The following is a 19,802-nucleotide window of genomic DNA, read 5'->3' as shown; positions in this document are numbered from 1 at the left end:
CAATGGTGTACACCAATATACAAAATACAGAATAGGTACAAATGCAGAATTAGTAATTACAGTGAGAAAAGTAACATGCTGAATACAAGGTATGTACAGTCGATCAAATTGCAAGACACAAAATGAATAAAAATTCCAAGACACAAAAGGGTGAGAGAGCTCTGTCCTTGCAAGCTTACAATCTAAAGGAATGGGAGAAGGGGGGGAAGAGGTGGGGTTATATACAATAGTCATACCTGTGTTTTTAGGTTATCTGGTAAGGAGTACAACTTGGCCAGAGGTCAAGGGGGGAATGGCCGTAGCGTGTATGCTTGTCGGAACAAATGGTTTTGAGAATTCTTGTATATGTGAATGTGAGTAGGTGATTCTAGAGAAAGACACAAGAAGGGTATGTGCAGATTGCGGTTGGGTTGGTATGTTGAAACTAGTGAGGACATGTAAAGGGGAGAGAGATTGTGGGAGTGAAGTTTGAAATGGATCCTCTCATTAAAGTGAACCTCCAGACTAAAAATCGACTCAGCAACACTGAAAAGGCCTGGTGTTTCTTTAACAGTTTCACAGCATCAGAACTTTGTTTCTCTTATACAAGTCTCATTTTTAGCTTCACAGAAGAAAACTGCCCGGGCATTTTTCCCCTGATGCTGTGCAAAGCATGATGGGATTTCTGATGTTGTTGTTCTCGTTCTGCTGTTTTGGTGCAATTTTTTTTTTCTTACATTTTGAATTTGACATTTGAAGCCTAGCGCGCGCAGCTGGAAGGGGTTATCAGGACACAGGACAGTTGGAACTGTGTCTCATGCTCCCTGTCACCTCCTTTCAACCAAAAAGATGGCTGCCCCCAAGACAAAGATGGCAGCCCCCATGAATCACAAACATTTGCCTGTTCTTTTAAAACAGGGTGGGTAAAAGATTATATTACCTATCTATTCTAATTAACATAACTAATGAAACTTAATGTTTGTTTAGGCTGAAGTTCCCCTTTAATAGGCAGCCAATAAAGTGCTTGACAGAGAGGAGCAGCAGAGGAAGACTGAGAAGAGAGAAGAATGAGATGAGCAGCCAAGTTCAGTACAGATTGGAGCAGTGCCAGTCTGTTGGTAGTCCACATAGCAATATATTATTAAAATAGTCCAAATGAGATATTACAAGAGCATGTACTAACATTTTAGCAATGTCCTGACTGAGTGAGAAAAGGTTGGATGCAAGATATATTTTTTGAGTTAGAGTTCACAGGAGGTGATTGTTGTAAATAGCTGATAGCAAGCATCTCTATGAGTCACTCTTTAAATGACCATATTCAGGTTTTAAAAAAAGTTGCTAGTTTCTGCTCATTTAAAGGATACCCCAACTGAAATGTGACATAATGAGATAGACATGTGTATGTACAGTGCCTAGTACACAGATAACTATGCTGTGTTCCTTTTTTTCTTTCTTTGCCTGAAAGAGTTAAATATCAGGTATGTAAGTGGCTGACTCAGTCCTGACTTAGACAGGAAGTGACTACAGTGTGACCCTCACTGATAAGAAATTCCCCTTTTTTATCTCTTTCTTGCTCTCAGAAGCCATTTTCTGCTATAAAAGTGTTTCATATTTGCAATTTCTCATCAGTGAGGGTCACACTGTAGTCACTTCCTGTCTGAGTCAGGACTGAGTCAGCCACTTGCATACCTTCTATTTAACTCCTTCAGGCAAAGAAAGAAAAAAAGGAACACAGCATATTTATTTGTGTACTAGGCACTGTACATACACATGTCTATCTCATTATGTCACATTTCAGTTGGGGTATCCTTTAAAGTGAATATGTTAGGGAATATCGGCATCTTTTGGGCATAGCACTTGTCACCCACCCTTAAAGGATACCCAAGGTGACATGTGACATGATAAGATAGACATATGTATGTACAGTGCCTAGCACACAAATAACTATGCTGTGTTCCTTTTTTTTCTTTCTCTGCCTGAAAGAGTTAAATATTAGGTATGTAAGTGGCTGACTCAGTCCTGACTCAGACAGGAAGTGACTACAGTGTGACCCTCACTGATAAGAAATTCCAACTACAAAACACTTTCCTAGCAGAAAATGGCTTCTGAGAGTAGGAAAGAGATAAAAACGTTCAATAGTTATTCGATTTTAGCTCTGGCATACTTCAATAAAAGTGTCATTGTGCAAAAACAATACAGTTAAAACTTAAAAAGTAGATTTAGACATAAAATAAAACTGTGTAATATCTTAAAAGTCATTTTAGGAAAAGGAAGATAGATACACTAGTTTATTTCATTAGTTTATTTTCATTTCGGTTGTCCTTTAAGGGCTTAAGAAAAAAAATCTTAATTTTAAAATGCTAGTTGCTTTAAGAATAAAGGAACATTACTGACCTTTAATCCTGCCTCCTACATGCCCATATCACCAGAGACTTGTGTGTTGTTTTTTTTGGCAGTCTCTCACTTTCCTGCTTTTTTTCTCAATTTTAAGTCTTCAAATTCCGATCACATCTAGGTAAGTTTTAATGCAAATATTTCCCTTCAGTTGGCCACTAATGTACACAGAATCACACAGAAAAAAAGGAAAAAGAACAATCAGATAAAAATTAACACTAACACACACACACACACACACACACACACACACACACACACACACACACACACACACACACACACACACACACACACACACACACACACACACACACACACACACACACACACACACACACACACACACACACACACACACACACACACACACACACTTTCTATTCAAACATAATAGTAGACCTGCAGTACCTGCAGTGCTTCGGTAAAATTGACGCACCATAGACCGCAATGTTAATTACTAGGGTACTGCGGTCTATGCGGCCTGAGGCACCCAGATAAATATTTTTAGGTGTCACGGATATTGGGGGAGGGGAGCTTTAATTAAACAGCAGTGGTAGTGCAGATATCAGTAAAGATTGCAGCAGGTCGGTTAGGGATAGGCACCAATAGAGGGAGGGTTCAAGCGAGAATATGGTTAGGTTTAGCTATAGTAACATTTTTATATAAAAAATGATATTTTACCATCCTATTATCCATTGCTCAGTTCATAATTTCACCAATATTCTACTAGCAACTCTCACCGATACTCAAATTACCACAGCACCATATTCACATGCTTGCTTCTTGTGAGCCCAATTTTGCTATATGATACTTTTCCATTCTTATCATTTTTACTTAAAATAAGTGTCCTCAATTGATGTGAAAGGAAAAAAAGTAAATGTTCTTGTCGTTGCTTTCCCCATATACAAAGAAATACATAAAAAAATACCCTTAATGAATGTCTTTCCCTGAAAGTACATACAAAATACCCTGAATGCAACATTCATGTAAAGGTAAACCTTTGACATAATAATGAAAATGATCCATAATGTAGTTCTGATCTGAGGCTGCCATCATTATTCCACTATTATGTCTTTGTTGAGCACTAGAAGGTCTTCCCGATTGCCGAACAAAGCAAACCAGAAGACCGACAGATGCTTTATACGTTGGTGTCATTACATGAGTGATCAAATGCATTCTTTTCCAGATGTCTTTTCTGTAAAGTAATTTCAACATATATCTCTTATTTTTACAATGAAGCATAAAAACCTCATTAAAATGGAAACCCATCTCTGTAATCATAGTCGTGAGTAAAACTGTGTACTTTATTCACAGACTCTGATCTCTCCTTGCCACTTAGCAATGCATATGATGCTATTACAGGAGTTGGTCTCAAAATATTATTTCCTTTTGCATCTTCCTATTTCTGTTTCTGTCACCTAAACTCAGTTCTTCAAATGAATCATTTTTATGAAATATGCTGGACAAAAAAAGAAAAGGGAAAAACACCATCATAATAGAAAGAGATGACACATGAATAAGAGAAGGTTGGAGGGAATCTCTTACAAAGTAAAATACCTCTTTTGCTCTTATGCATCCCTACACATATAAAATGCCAGGGGTTTAACTATATATTTGGATTGCTTTTTATTTTTATTATTTCCTTTGGTTGATCTCAGTGGTCATGTTTTTTTTTTTGTTTTGTTTTTTGCCAAAGTATTTAACTTACACACTTTTACTAAAATTGAGTTTCTTTTTTGCAACACTATTTTTTATTGCAAACAACATAGAATAACGTCAAACATCAGTCGAAAAAGAACAATTACAATAATAAGAATCACATATTGTACAGAGGAAGATAACATTTGGTTGACTATTGTTTGGTATCTGAAGAGAACAGAAAGGAACAAGTAGAAAGTATACATCATCTTCAGTCTGTAGTATCAGAGTCTGACACTTGTCCTAAATATGAAAGAGTCAATCCTTTCCATGCATATCAGAGTATCAAAAACAGACCCCTTCCTGTATAACTGCAACTTGCAGAAATGTCATCAGGAACTTTGAATATTAATTAAGTAATCGTATGGAGGCAAGATAATCAATCTATAAAGTACAAAGTTACCTTGCATGGAGTAAACCAGAAACACAATATGAAAGCCTTAACATCGTAAAAGAAAAGAAGGGGGGGGGGGTAGTAGGTTAAAAATAGGGGAGAAAGATAGTGAGTCACAGTGTTCAGATATTTTACAATATCTATCAGTGGTGAGTCAAAAGAAAGAATAAGAAGGGACTAAAATTTAGTTTCTGCCAGGTGCTGTGAATTATTATTATTTCAAATAATGTCTTGCTTGTTTACGGAGCACACACTGATGAGAGAGGCTTTTATTTCTCACATTTCTTGAAGGAGCACTAAATTCTTGCTGTTGTCCTTAAATTAAAGAAATACATTATTGGCTGTTCATGTAGTGTAACAGTTTGTCAAAGACAGAAAGTTGCAGAACCAAACCCCCTAGTTAAAAAGGGACAACGTTACCTAATGTGTCCCCCACTACCCACTAGATTGTAAGCTCGCAAGGGCAGGGTCCTCCTCCTAATGTTTACTGTTTTTGTCACAATATTTGTGCTGCTTGGAACTCTGTTTTACAATTTGTTAGTATATCTATTTTCCCCTTGTCGTCTTATTGTGCTTTGTAAAGCGCTGCGGAATATGTTGGCGCTATATAAATAAAAAATAATAATAATAATAATAACATTGAACATAACATGTTATGCAACATAAATTAATCAGTATACGAATTTATACCTTGATTGTGATTGTCTAATGCATGCTAATATGGATTTACGTGACTTAATTAGAAAATCTTTGCCAGGCAAAAATAAAAAAAAATATAAACTCCATAAAACATCTTATAAATTCAATGTTTTCTTATGTCGAGTTCTTAATTGAAAATGTAGGCGGTGTCCTTTAATGTAAAAAAGTGACAAGACGTTCACTAAACCTTTTTCCCTTTTTGTTTGGATAAAAGCTCAAATTCATCAGCTCAGAGTGGATCTTTCATGCACCATTGTTTCAAATGTTTAATTATTTTTCATTTTTTATGTATTTACTAGCAGACCCAAGTCCATTTAAAAATGGACTCTAGGGTCTGTGTTTCTCACCGCCACATGTTACTGCGCACGTGCGCGCACCCGGCGCACGCATACCCGCCGCACACATGCACGCACACACCCGCCGCAAACCCGGCTGCCCACTCACATGTCCGCTTGGCTCCCTGGCCCTGTCCTCTTGTCTCTGTGAGTCCATGCTGCACACATGCACAGTAGCAAAAAGCACTGACCCATCTACACAGAGACAGCACACGCAGGGACACAGGGGTTTTATTATAGAGGAATTTTTTTGTAAATCAGCACTCCTCTCCCACCCTCAGCATTGTGATCCCAAGTCCCCAATGCAGGCTGATATTGTAAGAATGGCTAAGCATGTCATCATGGTGCAAAACTGCCTGAACAATATTGCTTCAAATAATCCTAGATATGGAGGCTCTTTAAGAGTCCATTTTGAGGACAAAAGGGCCCCTCCCACATAGTGTTGACATTAGTGGCTATGGTGGGCGCTGGAAGGCTTTAAAATAAGAACCAGCAACACCCAGGGGTTTAAAATGCATACAGGGATGCATTCATAATTCTGATTTATTCCAGGAAAAAGATGAATGTAAAAAAAATAATTCCTAAATAACTACATATCATTAAAGCCCCTTGGTGTAATTAACCTCTAAGTATTTCAGCCCCTAAAAAAACCTGAAGGGTCTTCTTAACATGTTAATGACCACTCCAATTACCTGTTAGGAGGATGTCATACCGCTACCACTACAATGCTGAAAGGGAGATAATACATAAACCTTCTTTAACCACTTAACTCAAACTGGACGCATGTACAGTATGCATCCAGTTTGAGCCACAATACTTTAATCAGTGTTTATCCATTCATGGCTGGGATTTACATGTCAGTGAATTGGGAAGGGTAGCATTAGTTCCCTGAGCTTATCAAAGTGCTGTGAATGAATAAACATGCCCCGAATCAAGAGACACGTTCATTCTTAAAAGTGAAAATAAGGAATGTGTTCGGTAACTAATGACAAAATACTAAATGAATAAATGTAATAGTTATAAAAACCTGACAACCCCCCCCCCCCTGCCCTTGGGGTCTGAGCTTTTTTAATATGTATATATATGGGTATATTACTACTATTTTAGCAAATAAAGGCTTGTAATTATTGATGGGGTACAAAAAACACAAAACAGAAAAATGCACTTTTATATCCAAATAATGTTGCCATACATTATACTAGGAACATAATTAAACTTTTGTGATAGCCGGGACAAGTTAGCATTATTTGAAAACTATAGGAAAAGGAATCCGAGATAAGATTAATTTTCACATTCTTTTTTTTATATTCCCCTATAAAATGCATAGAAAATATAGTAATTACTGAAAACAAGTATAACCTTTAAAAAGCCTAATTTGTGGCGAAAAAAAAAGATGTAGATGATATAGATTGTTTAGGTGTGATAAGCATTGATAAAGTTATTGGCAAATTAATGGAAGGCACACTGGTGAAAATTTCTTCCATACTTAAGATAAAAAAAAATCCAGTGGGCTGAAGAGGTTAAATCCCCTTCTTGAGCTCCCCATTGAGCCTCTAATCTTTACCAGTGAGAAACCTTCTAGTGGACCAATAGGAAACCCCAGCAGAGAACAAAAGGACACTTTATACAGGGGATCTCTTAGAACCATATTGCTCTCTTATACTAAGCCTTGGTAAAACATCTTTAAACCTCTAGCCAGTGGTTCCTGTTGGTCTGTTGAACTGACCAATCAAGACCCTCTTTTTACACTAAAAGCGAGCTTTTAGGTTTGAAGTAAGTCACCCCTGTCCACCCAGAATCTATTGCCATACATAAGAGAGAAGTTACCTTGCTGAGCTAAATGCAAAGGCTAATGTCTTGTTCTCAACATGGGCAAGTAAACTTTTCAATGGAGAGGACATATTGTTTTCATTTGTACTAATGTGTTTTCTTATTTGGCATGCAGTGCTTTATTCATATTTCATAACAAACATTAATTCAATCATCATTTAGCAAATAGCACAATATCAGATCTGTCCTACAGTTTCACATTTTTATTGCCTAATAAGGATAAAATAATGTATCCTGGTGTACTATGTTATTCTTTAGTTCAGGTAACAAAATGAGGTTATATTTACTTCTTGTAAGTTGTAGAGCAATAAGGATTGCTTCAAACATTTGTATGTGTTTACAGTTCCTTGCTTGCTATTACCTTGTAGTAACCCTGTGTCAATCTATCTATGCAGCAATGTAATGCTTGTTTGGAAAAATAAGTCTACATACAGTATTGTCAGCAGAAATTATAAATCACTCAATCTAGCTAATAACTAGCAAGTGACACGATCTGGTAGCAGGGCATTAAGCATGCAACAACAATTAAAGGACAACTGTAACAAGAGGGAAATAGAGGCTGCCATATTTATTTCCTTTTAACCACTTAATGACATGCTGACTTATAAAAACATCCTGTTAGAGCCTCTTAACGGCTCCAGGACATTTTTATAAGTCAAACAGTGCTGCTGTCGCTGTGCACGTGCGCGCTCCTGCGTGTAATAACGTGAAAACAGTGAAAAAAAAACACCATAGAAAAAATACACCTTTATTTCCAAATAATATATTGTCACCATACTTGGGGACATAATTAAAATCTTGTGATAACCAGGACAAATAGGCAGATAAAATGTGTTGGTTTTATGCACAGTATCAGTGTTTAAATTAAAACTATAGGGGAAAAAATTGGAGAAATCGTATATTTTTTCATTTTTTCCTTGTTTTTCCCTTTAAAATGCATAGCAAATGAAGTAATTACTGAAAACAAATATCAACTCCAAAAAGCCCAATTGGTGGTGAAAAAAACAAGGTATAGATCATTTCATTGTGATTAGTAGTGATTAAGCTATTGGCAAATGAAAGGGATGAGCACTGAAAGGTGAAAATCACTCTTTCCATTAGGGTAAAAACCTCTTTGGGGTGAAGTGATTAAACAATACCAGTTGCCTGGCTATCCTGCTGATCCTCTGCCTCTAATACTCTTAGCTTTGGATGCTGAAGAAGCATGCTGCAGATCAGGTGTTTCTGACATTTATTGTTAGATCTGACAATATTAGCTGCCTGCATGCTTGTTTCTGGTGTTATTTAAACACTACTGCAGCCAAATAGACCAGCAGGGCTGCCAGGCAGCTGGCATTGTTTTAAAGGAAATAAAGATATCAGCCTCCATTTCTTCGCACTTCAGTTGTCCTTTAAAGGAATCATCAGGCGAATTTACAAAAATTTGCTTTACTCACCTGGGGCTTTCTCCAGCCCCTTGCAGCCGACTGTCCTACGCTGTCACCTCCGCTCTCCACCGTTGCCTCGCTGTCGCCGCATGGTGCAGAGGATGACCGCAAGAGTCAAGTGCCGCTGTCAATCACAGCCACATTGTCCGCGGCTTACTGCACAGGCGCAATAGTTCTGCACCTGCACAGTAAGCCGCGGACAACGTGGCCGTGATTGACAGCGGCGTTTGAAGCAGGCGCAGTAAAGGCGACCTCGCAGTCGTTTTCTGCACAGTGCGGTGAAAGCAGGGCAGCGGCAGAGAGCGGAGGTGACAGCGTGTGACAGTCGTCTGCAAGGGGCTGGAGAAAGCCCCAGGTAAGGAAAGCACATTTTTGTAAATTCGCCTGATAATTCCTTTAAATGGGTTTTGTCTCTAGCTCATTTTAAGGCAGTGAAAATACAAATATTTATGGATATACAAGATGAGCCCTAAAGCAGTGACAGGCATTCCCAGTCTCATTTTAAGGTTTCCACACTAGTGGTGGATGGAAATTTACACAAAGAATAAATGCATTTACCACCAATAAGAGGGGTATTCCAAGTAGAATACCCCTTGTTGCTGCATGTACCTAGACTTATAAAACAGAAAAAAGTCAGATCACTCAATCTCATAACTAACGTGACGGTATCTGGAAATTGGTCTTGCTGAAGCTTTGGGGTGTCACTGGACACATGGAACAAACAAACCTCTCCTGTTTGGAGGTCTTGTATGTATTCACTGGTTTTGTATAAGTTACCGATGAGCTTTTCTTAATTCTTCCCATGAGCATTATCAGGCTGGTCTGCTTCATGCAGAAGCACAAAAGCAGAAGCACCCATGGCTACAACCCTGACTGCTCATCTCACTATACACTAACCTTTTCATTGGCCAATAAACACAATTCTAATCATGTGAATCTAATAAGACATAATCTAATAATACCACATTCTGGCCTCTTCCTGGACTCTGGGAGACTGTTTTCAAGTATGGTTGGCCTTTTGGGAGCTAAATCCCCGCCCACACGGCTATAAATCAATCTATGCTCCTTTGAGTTACTGGTTTATGGTCAGGTAGGTGTTTTGCAACCTTTGCTTGAGTCAGAGTGTAGTAAGGATTGATGAAAAGATAGTGAAATTGAAGTTGTGCTATTGCTGACACAACTTTTGCAAAATGCTTTTCTTCCCTAATCCACATAACTATAACCAGACAGTTGCAAATTTACTATTTACAACAATACCTGATTTGGAAAATGGATTCTTGTTTTTGACAGAGGGTGGGTAATTGAGACGTACCCACTTTGTGTCCTCTTGTGGCTGCATGGGCTGCTTGCCCTATAGTTATGCCTCTACCAGTAATGCAGTTGAGAATTGCAAACTTTCCTGATGTACAGACTAACCAGCAAACTCATGGTGAACCAGAACTCATTGGAGTGTGTAAGGGGCTACAATGGTCCTAAAAGCCCCCTTACTAAAATGCTATGGAAAACAAAAGTTTGCTTTCTTAAAACAGAAAGAATTTGGGATAATTCATGTTGGAGGGAGCTCTGGGATGTCTACCAGTGCATCACTGCTGAATATATGCAAATTAACCATTGTTGTCCTTAGACACTTTCCTGATGAAATACAAAGAATACTGCTGGCCTCCAACATAACCTAAACTAGATTTTTTTTGGGGAAGCACTGGCTGTAATCGGTGAGTGGGTGACCACCACACCTAAAACCGCAACTGTAGAAAGAAAAGGCAAATAAGGCTTCAAACCATCCAAAGTTATTCCATAACAATTCTGTTTATTGAATAAAATAACATTCAGAAGGAATAGCTCTAGCTGTTCAATAAACAGGACCTTTATGGAATAACCCCAGATGGGCTGAGCACTGGTTGCTTGCCGTTCTACAGGTGCAAGCTTTCCCACACAATAGGTGAGATTTTCTTTTTATGTGTGTGCTCCAGTCAGTTTGCTCAGTCAACCATGTTCTTTGGCATTCTCCACTGTTCTTTAAATGGTCTCAAACCAGACACAGGATTGATCCTATTGATTAAGTAGCACAAAGAGCTGAAACTAGTCATTTGATTTTATTATAACAGAGTCGAGGCAGAATTCTGAAATTGACTGTAAATTCCTTTTTGATACTTGTACTTGTACAGATCATGCATTGCCTTATTACATAAACCTGCTTGTTAAACCATACATAGCTACTGATTGGGAACCAGCATATCCACCTGGCTGCCACAGCCCAAAATAGGCAGTTAGATGGATGTTGCCCCCTCTATTAATACAATGCATTGTGTTTAAAAGTACATAAGTAGGAGTGATGAGACATGAGTACATTTTATGAGCTGGATTGTAAAGCTTGATTGACATACTAAAATAAATATGTATAAACGACAATATGCTGTGATTATCACCTGCTGTTTAATTGCAATGCATAGTTAAGTTTGCCGTTACAAAAATGACTTTTCTCAGTGTGTCATACAAACAGGGGCAACCTTAGAGATAATTACTTCAGTGTGATGTCTTATGTGACAAAATAAATGGCACCAATTTCATAATTCTTATTTTAGAATTACAGTTCTTCAAATAATCTTATGGTAAATTTATAATTAAAGTTATGCAAATGATTTTGGGAAGTACTGATAAATAGACATTTGTTGGTAAGACTTATGTTAATGTGTTTATTCTTCTCTCACAGGCAGTGGAAACCAATCTTGCTTCAAAGGACAGCCACTGGGTCTATGTGAATGAGGTAAGGAAAGACATAGTTCCTATATATTTTAAAATAACTTGTAAGAATATGTTGTTGCTGTCTGCGTTGCCGAGTACAATCACGTTGTCCAATAGGTTATGATTATGGTTGCACACTGCATTTCTTGAAATAAGTGTTTGCATACAAATCTAAGCCCTTAGACTGACACTTATGTCTATAAGCATTTTTGTTTTCCCACATCCATATGTCACAGACATCTATAGATGTTTTAAGGTATAGCTGTATTTCTGGCTGCCACTGATGTCTCTAGGCATTTCTTTTAGTCGTTTTTCATAAGCCACAGATTTCTAAAGGCATTTCTAGTATACAAATTGTGGTTAGTTCACTCTTGCTTGAGATATGCAAATAATTCAAAGCTGGTGTCAATTATGCAAATTTTATTTTGAAAATGGACCAATTAAATGCTTCCACTGCAAGATTTGATTAGTACATTTACAAGCTACATAGTTGTACATTATTGTAGAATTATTTGCACCTTAATGATAATTTCTGCTGACTAATGTGGACACTGGTATGAATCAGCTAATTTTGGTGCAGTGCTGCAACAATTATTTGGGGCCCTGTCAGAGCTCAAATTAGAAAACAAAATTAGGTAATTCAGCCAGTGCCCAAATTACCTGTGGCAAATCGAAGGGGGAATAGCATTAATGTCACCCAAGAGTTTAGCTGCAGCAGGGTGAGCCGTCTTTTGGCTTCACCCTGCAATGAAAGTTGGCCGTGGCCATTTTGAATGTACGCCATTGGTACAGTACATATACATTTTAGCAAGACATTTAATAAACACAATGCAAAAATAGCAAGCATCCATGTGTAGGGTTTTTTTTGTGTTTGTTTGCTTTTAAGGGGGGGGGGGCAGGTTGAGGGTAATAGCCTAACCCAGTGGTTTTCAACAGTATCAATTCATGTACTCCATAAGAAACCAGATATTTACCAAATGCTATATAGTATTTGTGACATTATCTCAGCTTCCCCTTGACAAAGACAGAAACAAAGGCCACAGAAGCCCTTACAGATAAAACGGCGCCACTATAATCGTCCGTTGTAAAAGTTGCAAATTGTGGCAAAAGATGGAAATTTGGGCACAAAGCAGCACCGCTATCGGGCGCCTCCCAGTGCTGAAATATATCTTTTTTGCCACAAATTGCGGCTTTTAGAATTTCCGCAATATGAGGCTAGGGAGGTAAATTTCATCCCCGGAAGGGGCCTGACTAGCGGCAGACATAGTAAAGGAGCTGGCAGAAATGGAACTTATGGCATGCTCAACAATGCAGCCACATTTTTATCAATCACTGACCAATTTTACCACCTTTATGTACTATGAGCGTCAACAGATATTGAATATTATGGACAAACCCCTCAAACTACATGAAGGTGGTAAAATTGGTCAGTGATTGATCAAACATAATTGACAATGTGTACCAGGTTTAAAGCCTGGAAGACACATCCAATTTTGATTGGACAGTTACTGACCAATTTTACCACCTCTATGTAGCATATGGGATAACAGATTTTGAATAACATGAACACATTGGATAGGTGAGCTCTCATACTACATTGAAGAGTTAAAATTCGCCAACCATTGGCCAATCCACTATCTATCCAAGGAAGAGTAGTCCTGTGTCCAACAGATAGATGGTACAAGAAGTAGCACCTCTATAACTGTGCTCTTAGCATTGTGGAGTGCGTCTAGAATAATGTCGATAGGGCATTAACTTTTTTAAGGGATCTGCAAGTTTAAATTTTGAAAAAAACTTTAACGTGCACTTAATGAAGAAAATAATCTCTTAATTCTTATAATAATTTTTCTTTGGGGTTAAGACCAAAACATGGTTTGGTCTTAAAGAGACACTGAAGTGAGAATAAATCTTGCTTCAGAGATTATATTCAGCAGGGGCATGTGTGTGTGTCCCTTACCTCCCAAATCCCCCCCTGCAAAATCCACGACCAACTTGGTCGTAGATTTCGCTGCTCTTGAGGCAGGGCTAACAGCTGCAGCCCTGCCTCTAAGCGCCGTCTATCAGCGGTGCATCGCCGCCTCTCCCCCGCCCCTCTCAGCGAAGGAAGACTGAGAGGGGCGGGAGAGAGGCGGAAATACGCGCTGATAGACGCGCGTGGAGGCAGGGGTGCGGCCATTAGTTCCCGGGACTCCACGAGGGGATTTGGGAGGTAAGGGACCCCCGTTTAGCCGCATGATAGTGGCGTTTTAGCAGGGGCACACATGCCCCTGCTGAATATAGGCTCTGAAGCGAGATTTATTCTCGCTTCAGAGTCTCTTTAAATGTTTTTTTTTTTTCAATTATTTAATGCAATTTAATAAAGTTTAATTACATTGGGCACCTCCATTGGTTTTAAATATTGGTACCTTAGGTTTGTTAATTTATTTTCTTAGAGAAATTGAAAGCTACCATTTACTTGAGAATTCTTCTACACCTAAAGGAGGGTCGTAGCACTTTTCTGCCTTCCTAGTGGTTGTCTGTTAGGTGATATAGTTTTCTGACCACGCATGTTTCCTCTCTCTGCATACATACTGTTGACAAACTACACCAGATTTGACTTTTTTTCTTGCATTTATTCTTTTTCAAGAATCCCAAAAAATAATTTCACTAAACAGTAGAGGAAATATGTATGGAGGATTTTCTAAGAACTTGGAATTTCTCTTTTAAGATTAATTATCAAGTGGTTTACTAAACAACTATAAACCCACATAAAGTGCCTGATGTGGGGGAAAGAATGACAATATTAAAGTAAAAAAGAGATGCAAACTTTCCTACTCTGACACTGTGGTCTGCTCACTCTGTCAGTGCAGTGCTCCGCACCCTCCACTTGGTGCAGAAGGGGGCACAGAAGTACTGGTACAACTTGGCATGGCAGACTGCCATGACTCATGGTAGTTTCATTGCATGTGTGCAATGCACATTATTGGGGCATGAGCATCTTATGTGATAGAGGGGATCTGAAGTAGCCATGTAACTGAACATATATCAGTTTTTTTGGGTAGACAAGAGAGAAAGAGGTCATATTTACGAATAGGGCAAAGGAGGAATTACAATATTTAAGTCTGTGAGAGCACTAATCAAAACATCCAGATTGTTTTATTCAATTGTGTACATAACCAAAATTATTGATACCAAGCACTAGCCGCTAGGCTTTATAATAATAAATTGTGCATACCCAAATAAGGGAAGCCTCACTCTGGTAAACTTCTACAACAAAACACCAATGATTCACAGTGGTCTCCTCATAATCACAATCACTTTATTGAAAATTCTACAAACAAATCCCCAAAATACCTTTTTTGTTTGTAGAATTTTCAATAAAGTGATTGCGATTAGTAGACCACTGTGTATCATTGGTGTGTTATACAATTGTGTGTGTGTGTGTGTGTATATATATAAAATTTAAATGTATAAATATTTGAACAGAGACATCCTCTTCTAATTTTGGTTCTGTACATAACCACACCCAGTTTTATATGGAACTGCTCAGACGCAGCTGTAGTGCAGACAATTCAGTGGGTTGAACAAACAATTGCATACAAATCTAAGGCAACTAAAGCATTTTTAATACAATCCCTTCATTTCAGGGGCTCAAAAGTAATTGGACAATTGACGCAAAGACTATTTTATGGGTACGTGTGGGCAAGTCTGTTATGCCATTATAAATTAAGCAGATAAAAGAGTTGATTTGTGGTGTGGTACTTCCATGTGGAAGATTTTGCTGTGAACAGTCTACATGCGGTCAAACGAGCTCTCCATGCAGGTGAAAGAAGCCATCTTTAAAGATAACCTAAAGTCAAAAAAAAAATGAGATGAACTCTCCTGGGGCTTCCCTCAGCCCCCTGCAGCCGATCGGTGCCCTCGCAGCTCCACTCCGATGCCTCTGCACCCGCCGGCGAACACTTCCGGTTTGGCCGTCACCGACAGAGTGATTGTTCGCGTTCCCAGCCTGTATATCGCCCCCTATGCTGCTATTGTGGCCAGGAGGCCAGAAGCATCGGACCGGAGCTGCAAGGGCACCGATCAGCTGCAGGGGGCTGAGGGAAGCCCCAGGTGAGTTCATCTCATTTTTTTTTCTTTGACTTTAGGTTCACTTTAAACTGCAAAAACAGAAAAAAAAACTATCCAAGAAATTGTATACAGTGAACAGAGGTGTCAAAAGAATAAAGTAAGGTAAAATTGTTAAAATTTGCTGTGGAGGCAGTGGCAGACTTACTGTCAATTTCAAAAACACATTTTATTGACATACTCCAAACTAGAGATGGCCCGAATGGTCCGCGCTGCGGGTAGTCCGTGTGGATATCCGCTACTCGAGCCTACTGTGGGTAGCGAACACATGGCGCGTTTAACCCACCCCTATACCTCGTCATCAGGCTAAACTTTGACCCTCTACATCACAGTCAGCAGACACATGGCAGCCAATCAGGCTGCACTCCCTCCTGGACCCCCACTCCCCCTATAAAAATACCACAGCGTCGTCCATGTTCTCAGTGTGCTGATGCTGCTGTTAGTGAGAGGAAGGGAGAGGTTGCTAGAGAGATAGGGAAAGTGTTAGTTAGGCTGTTAGCTTGCTCCTTGCTGAAATTTGTTGCTGAAAGCACCCCAAAACAGCTCTTTTGAGAGCTAATATTCTTCTGATGTGTTTTTGTGTGTGTGTGTGTGTGACACTGACACTGCATAGATACAGCCCTGTCTTTAGCAGCTGGCCCTTGCTGTACTACTGTGCCAGGCCCAGCACACTGTACTACCACTGTGCATACCTTTCCCCTGTATCTGTGTGACAGCATACTGTATTATACCAGAACACATGCGCACGAGAATGGCCATCACTACATAAACAGTTTTTTGTGGTGCGTTAAACAGTGTTCGGTCTGTCAGTGTGAAGCAGTACACTTCTTACACTACCTGATCCATGTATACACACCCAAGCTGTTTTAAAGCACTTTATGCCTCCAATTTAGGAATGCATGGTGATTTCTGTCCTTTAGGGATTATAACCCTACTCTGCGTCAAATATGTAATTTTCCCAGACACTTTTGGTATGTATCCCACTCTGCCATGCCCCCCTCCAGGTGTTAGACCCCTTGAAACAACTTTTCCATCACTTTTGTGGCTAGAAACAGTTCGCGCAAACTCTAACTTTTTTGGAAGTTCGCGTCTGCAAACCCAAAATCGGAGGTTCGAGCCATCTCTACTCCAAACTAGTGTTGCAATGTGTTTCATGGAAATAAACCCGCTTCATCAGGCATTAAAGCGAGGCGTATAGGAACAGTAATGGATCAAGATAACACCAAGCGCAGCTTGACGCATTACTGTTCATATACTCCTGATTTTACTGCCTGATGAAGCGGGTTTATGCCCATGAAATGTGAAGCAACACTAGTTTTGAGAATTTCAATACAATTATATGTTTTGAAATTGACAGTTGTGTGCCTTCAAGGAGGTAAGTCCATCACTGCCTCCTCAGCAAATTTTAACACTTTTAGCTTATTTTATTCTTTTGGTGCCTCTGTTCACTGTTTACAATACCTGTGTCCACCCTTGGTGGAGGGGTGCTATACCTCTTTTTCTGATCTATAGAGAGCGACTTCTTAATCCTGAGTGGGGACAGGTCTAATCTCCTCACCTGCATATACAGTGGTTTGTATTCTTTTATTTACTTTATCACCCTACCTACACCATTACTTACTACACTATATTGGGCTCTTGGTTTTCCATTTTTTGTATCCAAGAAATTGCTACAATTTTATCAGTGGCAAAATCTATAGTTTGGTACAGCCTGAGAAAAAAACCAAGCACTGGTGAACTCAGCAACACAAAAAGACCTGGGTGTCCATGGTAGACAACAGTGGTGGTTGATTGCAGAATCATTTCCATCGTGAAGAGAAACCCCTTCACAACAGCCAACCAAGCAAACAACACTCTCCAGGGAGTAGGCATATCAACATCCAATGTACTATAAAAAGAAGACCACATAAAAGTATGTACAGAGGGTGCAATGCAAGTCATGCATAAGCCTCAATGATAGAAGGGATAGATTGGACTTTGCTGAAGAACATTTTAGAAAGCCAGCACTGCTCTGCAAAAACATTCTTTGGACTGGAACCAATTCTGAGGTGTTCAGAGACATACTGTCTGCCAAATCCAGCTAAATGCAGTCAATTTCATTGGGCAGCATTTCATGATACAGATGGACAATGACCCAAAACATTCAGCCAAATCAACCCAGGAGTTTATTTAAGCAAAGAATGGGAAAATTCTTGATTGGCCAAGTCAATCACCTGATCTTAACCCAATTTAGCATGCATTTCACCTGTTGAATGCCAGTATGTCATTCTAGCATCAAAAAAGCCTTTTTGTTTTTGCATTTTCCCACAAAAATACACTACATTTTAGCGTTTTCACCCTAATAGTGAATTTAACCAGTTGAGGACCACAGGTTTACACCCCCTAGTGACCAGGTGATTTTGTACAATTCAGCACTCTGCAGCTTTAACAGTTTAGCAGCCAAATTAATCTTACCTCCTTTTCTTGTCATGAACAGGGCTTTCTGCTGGTGGTTTCTGATCGCTCCTGCAATCTTTAGTTTTCTTTTTTTTTTATTAATTAAAACATTTTTTTAAAGCACTATTTACTTTAACCCCCCTCCTTTTCCAATTGTCCCTAGACGGCGATCGGTCCACAGTCCTACAAGGCATAGGACTGTGGCAGGGATTATATTGTGCAGCCATCTGAGGGACAGTGAAGTGACAAGACTGTGACACTTTAATTCCCCTTACCCCCCCCCCCCAATAGCTGAAATCCAAAGACTGGCAGCCACATTTTCTTATCATGGCGGCCTCCTGTGACCCCCCTGCAGGGAACGGGCGATCTTGCTTGAGCGAGCGCTCGTTCCCTGCTAATCTCACGCATCATGATTCATAAAGATGATGCAATCCTGTGTTAGGCGGTCGCAGAGTGGTTAAAAAACAAATGCAATATTTTTGACCAAATTGCTGTTTTTGAAAGTAACTGCCATATTTGAAATGTGCTTTGTGCGAAAATGTTAATATTGGTAGGAAATAATTTCTTCTCTCCACGTATTAGGTCCATATTAGACCCATATTAGAAAGTGAGAAATCAAAGCAAAAAAACTGTAGACTAAATTTTTGCTTTTTAGGCTAAAATTGAAGCGAAAACACGCTAAAATATTCAAGCGTATTTTTGCTTCACGAAAATAAGGCAAAAAGAATATTAGCATTTTTGCTCATCACTATTGAAGACTAAACTTAGGACAGAAAGGACCACAAACAAACAGCAAAAGCTGTTGCAGCAAGGGCCTGGCAAAGATTTAAAGAGAAGGAAACCCAGCATCTGGTGATGTCCATTAGTTCATGACTTCGGGCTGTCATTGCCAGCAAAGGGTTTTCAACCAAGTATTAGAAATTAACATTTTATTTCCAGTTATTAATTTGTTTAATTACTTTATTTAATTCATTGTGGTAATGTACATAACCAAAATAACATTCCTCTGTCCAATAATGATATTTATGCACCTAAATATATATATATATATATATATATATATATATATATATATATATATATATATATATATATATATATATATTACTGTGCTTTGTGGGCGGTAGGTTTATTGTGACACAGACACATGTACATTCTGTTCAATAACACATACATGTCAGCAGCTCTTCACCCTCTTCATCCAACACTCACAGGCTTTCAGAATGGACAGCAACATAGGAACTGTCAAGAGTCAACTCTCAAATATGCCAGAACTGCTCTACCTTTAAGCCAAGCCACACTCCATGCCATAACAATGTTAGACATAGTGCTGAAAGGTGTCTAGTGTTTAAGGGGAAGTATATAGCGTGTAATCACTCAAGGTAATAACATACATGTTCTGGTCCATGATTACATAATGTTGGCATTTGCCCTACTGAGTCATGACAAGTAGTTTTGGGCGAACATTCAGATGTTCGGGTTCGAGAACGTTCGGCCGAACGGTGTCCCGATGTTCGGTACGTTCGTGCCGAACACTGAACATAATGGAAATCAATGGGGACCTGAACTTTCCTGCTTTGCAAAGCCTCCTTACATGTAACATAGACCAAATGTTCAGGGTATGTGGACAGGGGGGGGGTGGGTATAAGAGGAAACTATTTTTTTCCGAAAGGACCTTATAGTTGTTGAGAAAAACGATTTTTAAGTTTCAAAGGGAAATTGTCTTTTAAATGCGGAAAATGTCAGTTTTTTTTGGCA

At 39.1% G+C, this 19,802-nt stretch overlaps 1 protein-coding gene across 4 annotated transcripts in view; it reads left to right on the top strand.

Annotated features, from left to right (window-relative positions):
- GRID1 (glutamate ionotropic receptor delta type subunit 1) overlaps nucleotides 1-19,802 on the top strand; it is a 1,791,150-nt gene that overhangs the window by 1,299,533 nt on the left and 471,815 nt on the right. For all 4 annotated transcript variants that reach the window (XM_068258558.1, XM_068258555.1, XM_068258556.1 and 1 more), the window contains one exon: nucleotides 11,470-11,523. In XM_068258558.1, the coding sequence (XP_068114659.1) occupies nucleotides 11,470-11,523 (54 nt within the window). The remainder of the gene's footprint in view (nucleotides 1-11,469; nucleotides 11,524-19,802) is intronic.

Source organism: Hyperolius riggenbachi, chromosome 10, assembly GCF_040937935.1.
Source record: "Hyperolius riggenbachi isolate aHypRig1 chromosome 10, aHypRig1.pri, whole genome shotgun sequence".
Lineage (NCBI taxonomy): Eukaryota > Metazoa > Chordata > Amphibia > Anura > Hyperoliidae > Hyperolius > Hyperolius riggenbachi.
This window is presented reverse-complemented; position numbering and strand designations above follow the sequence as displayed.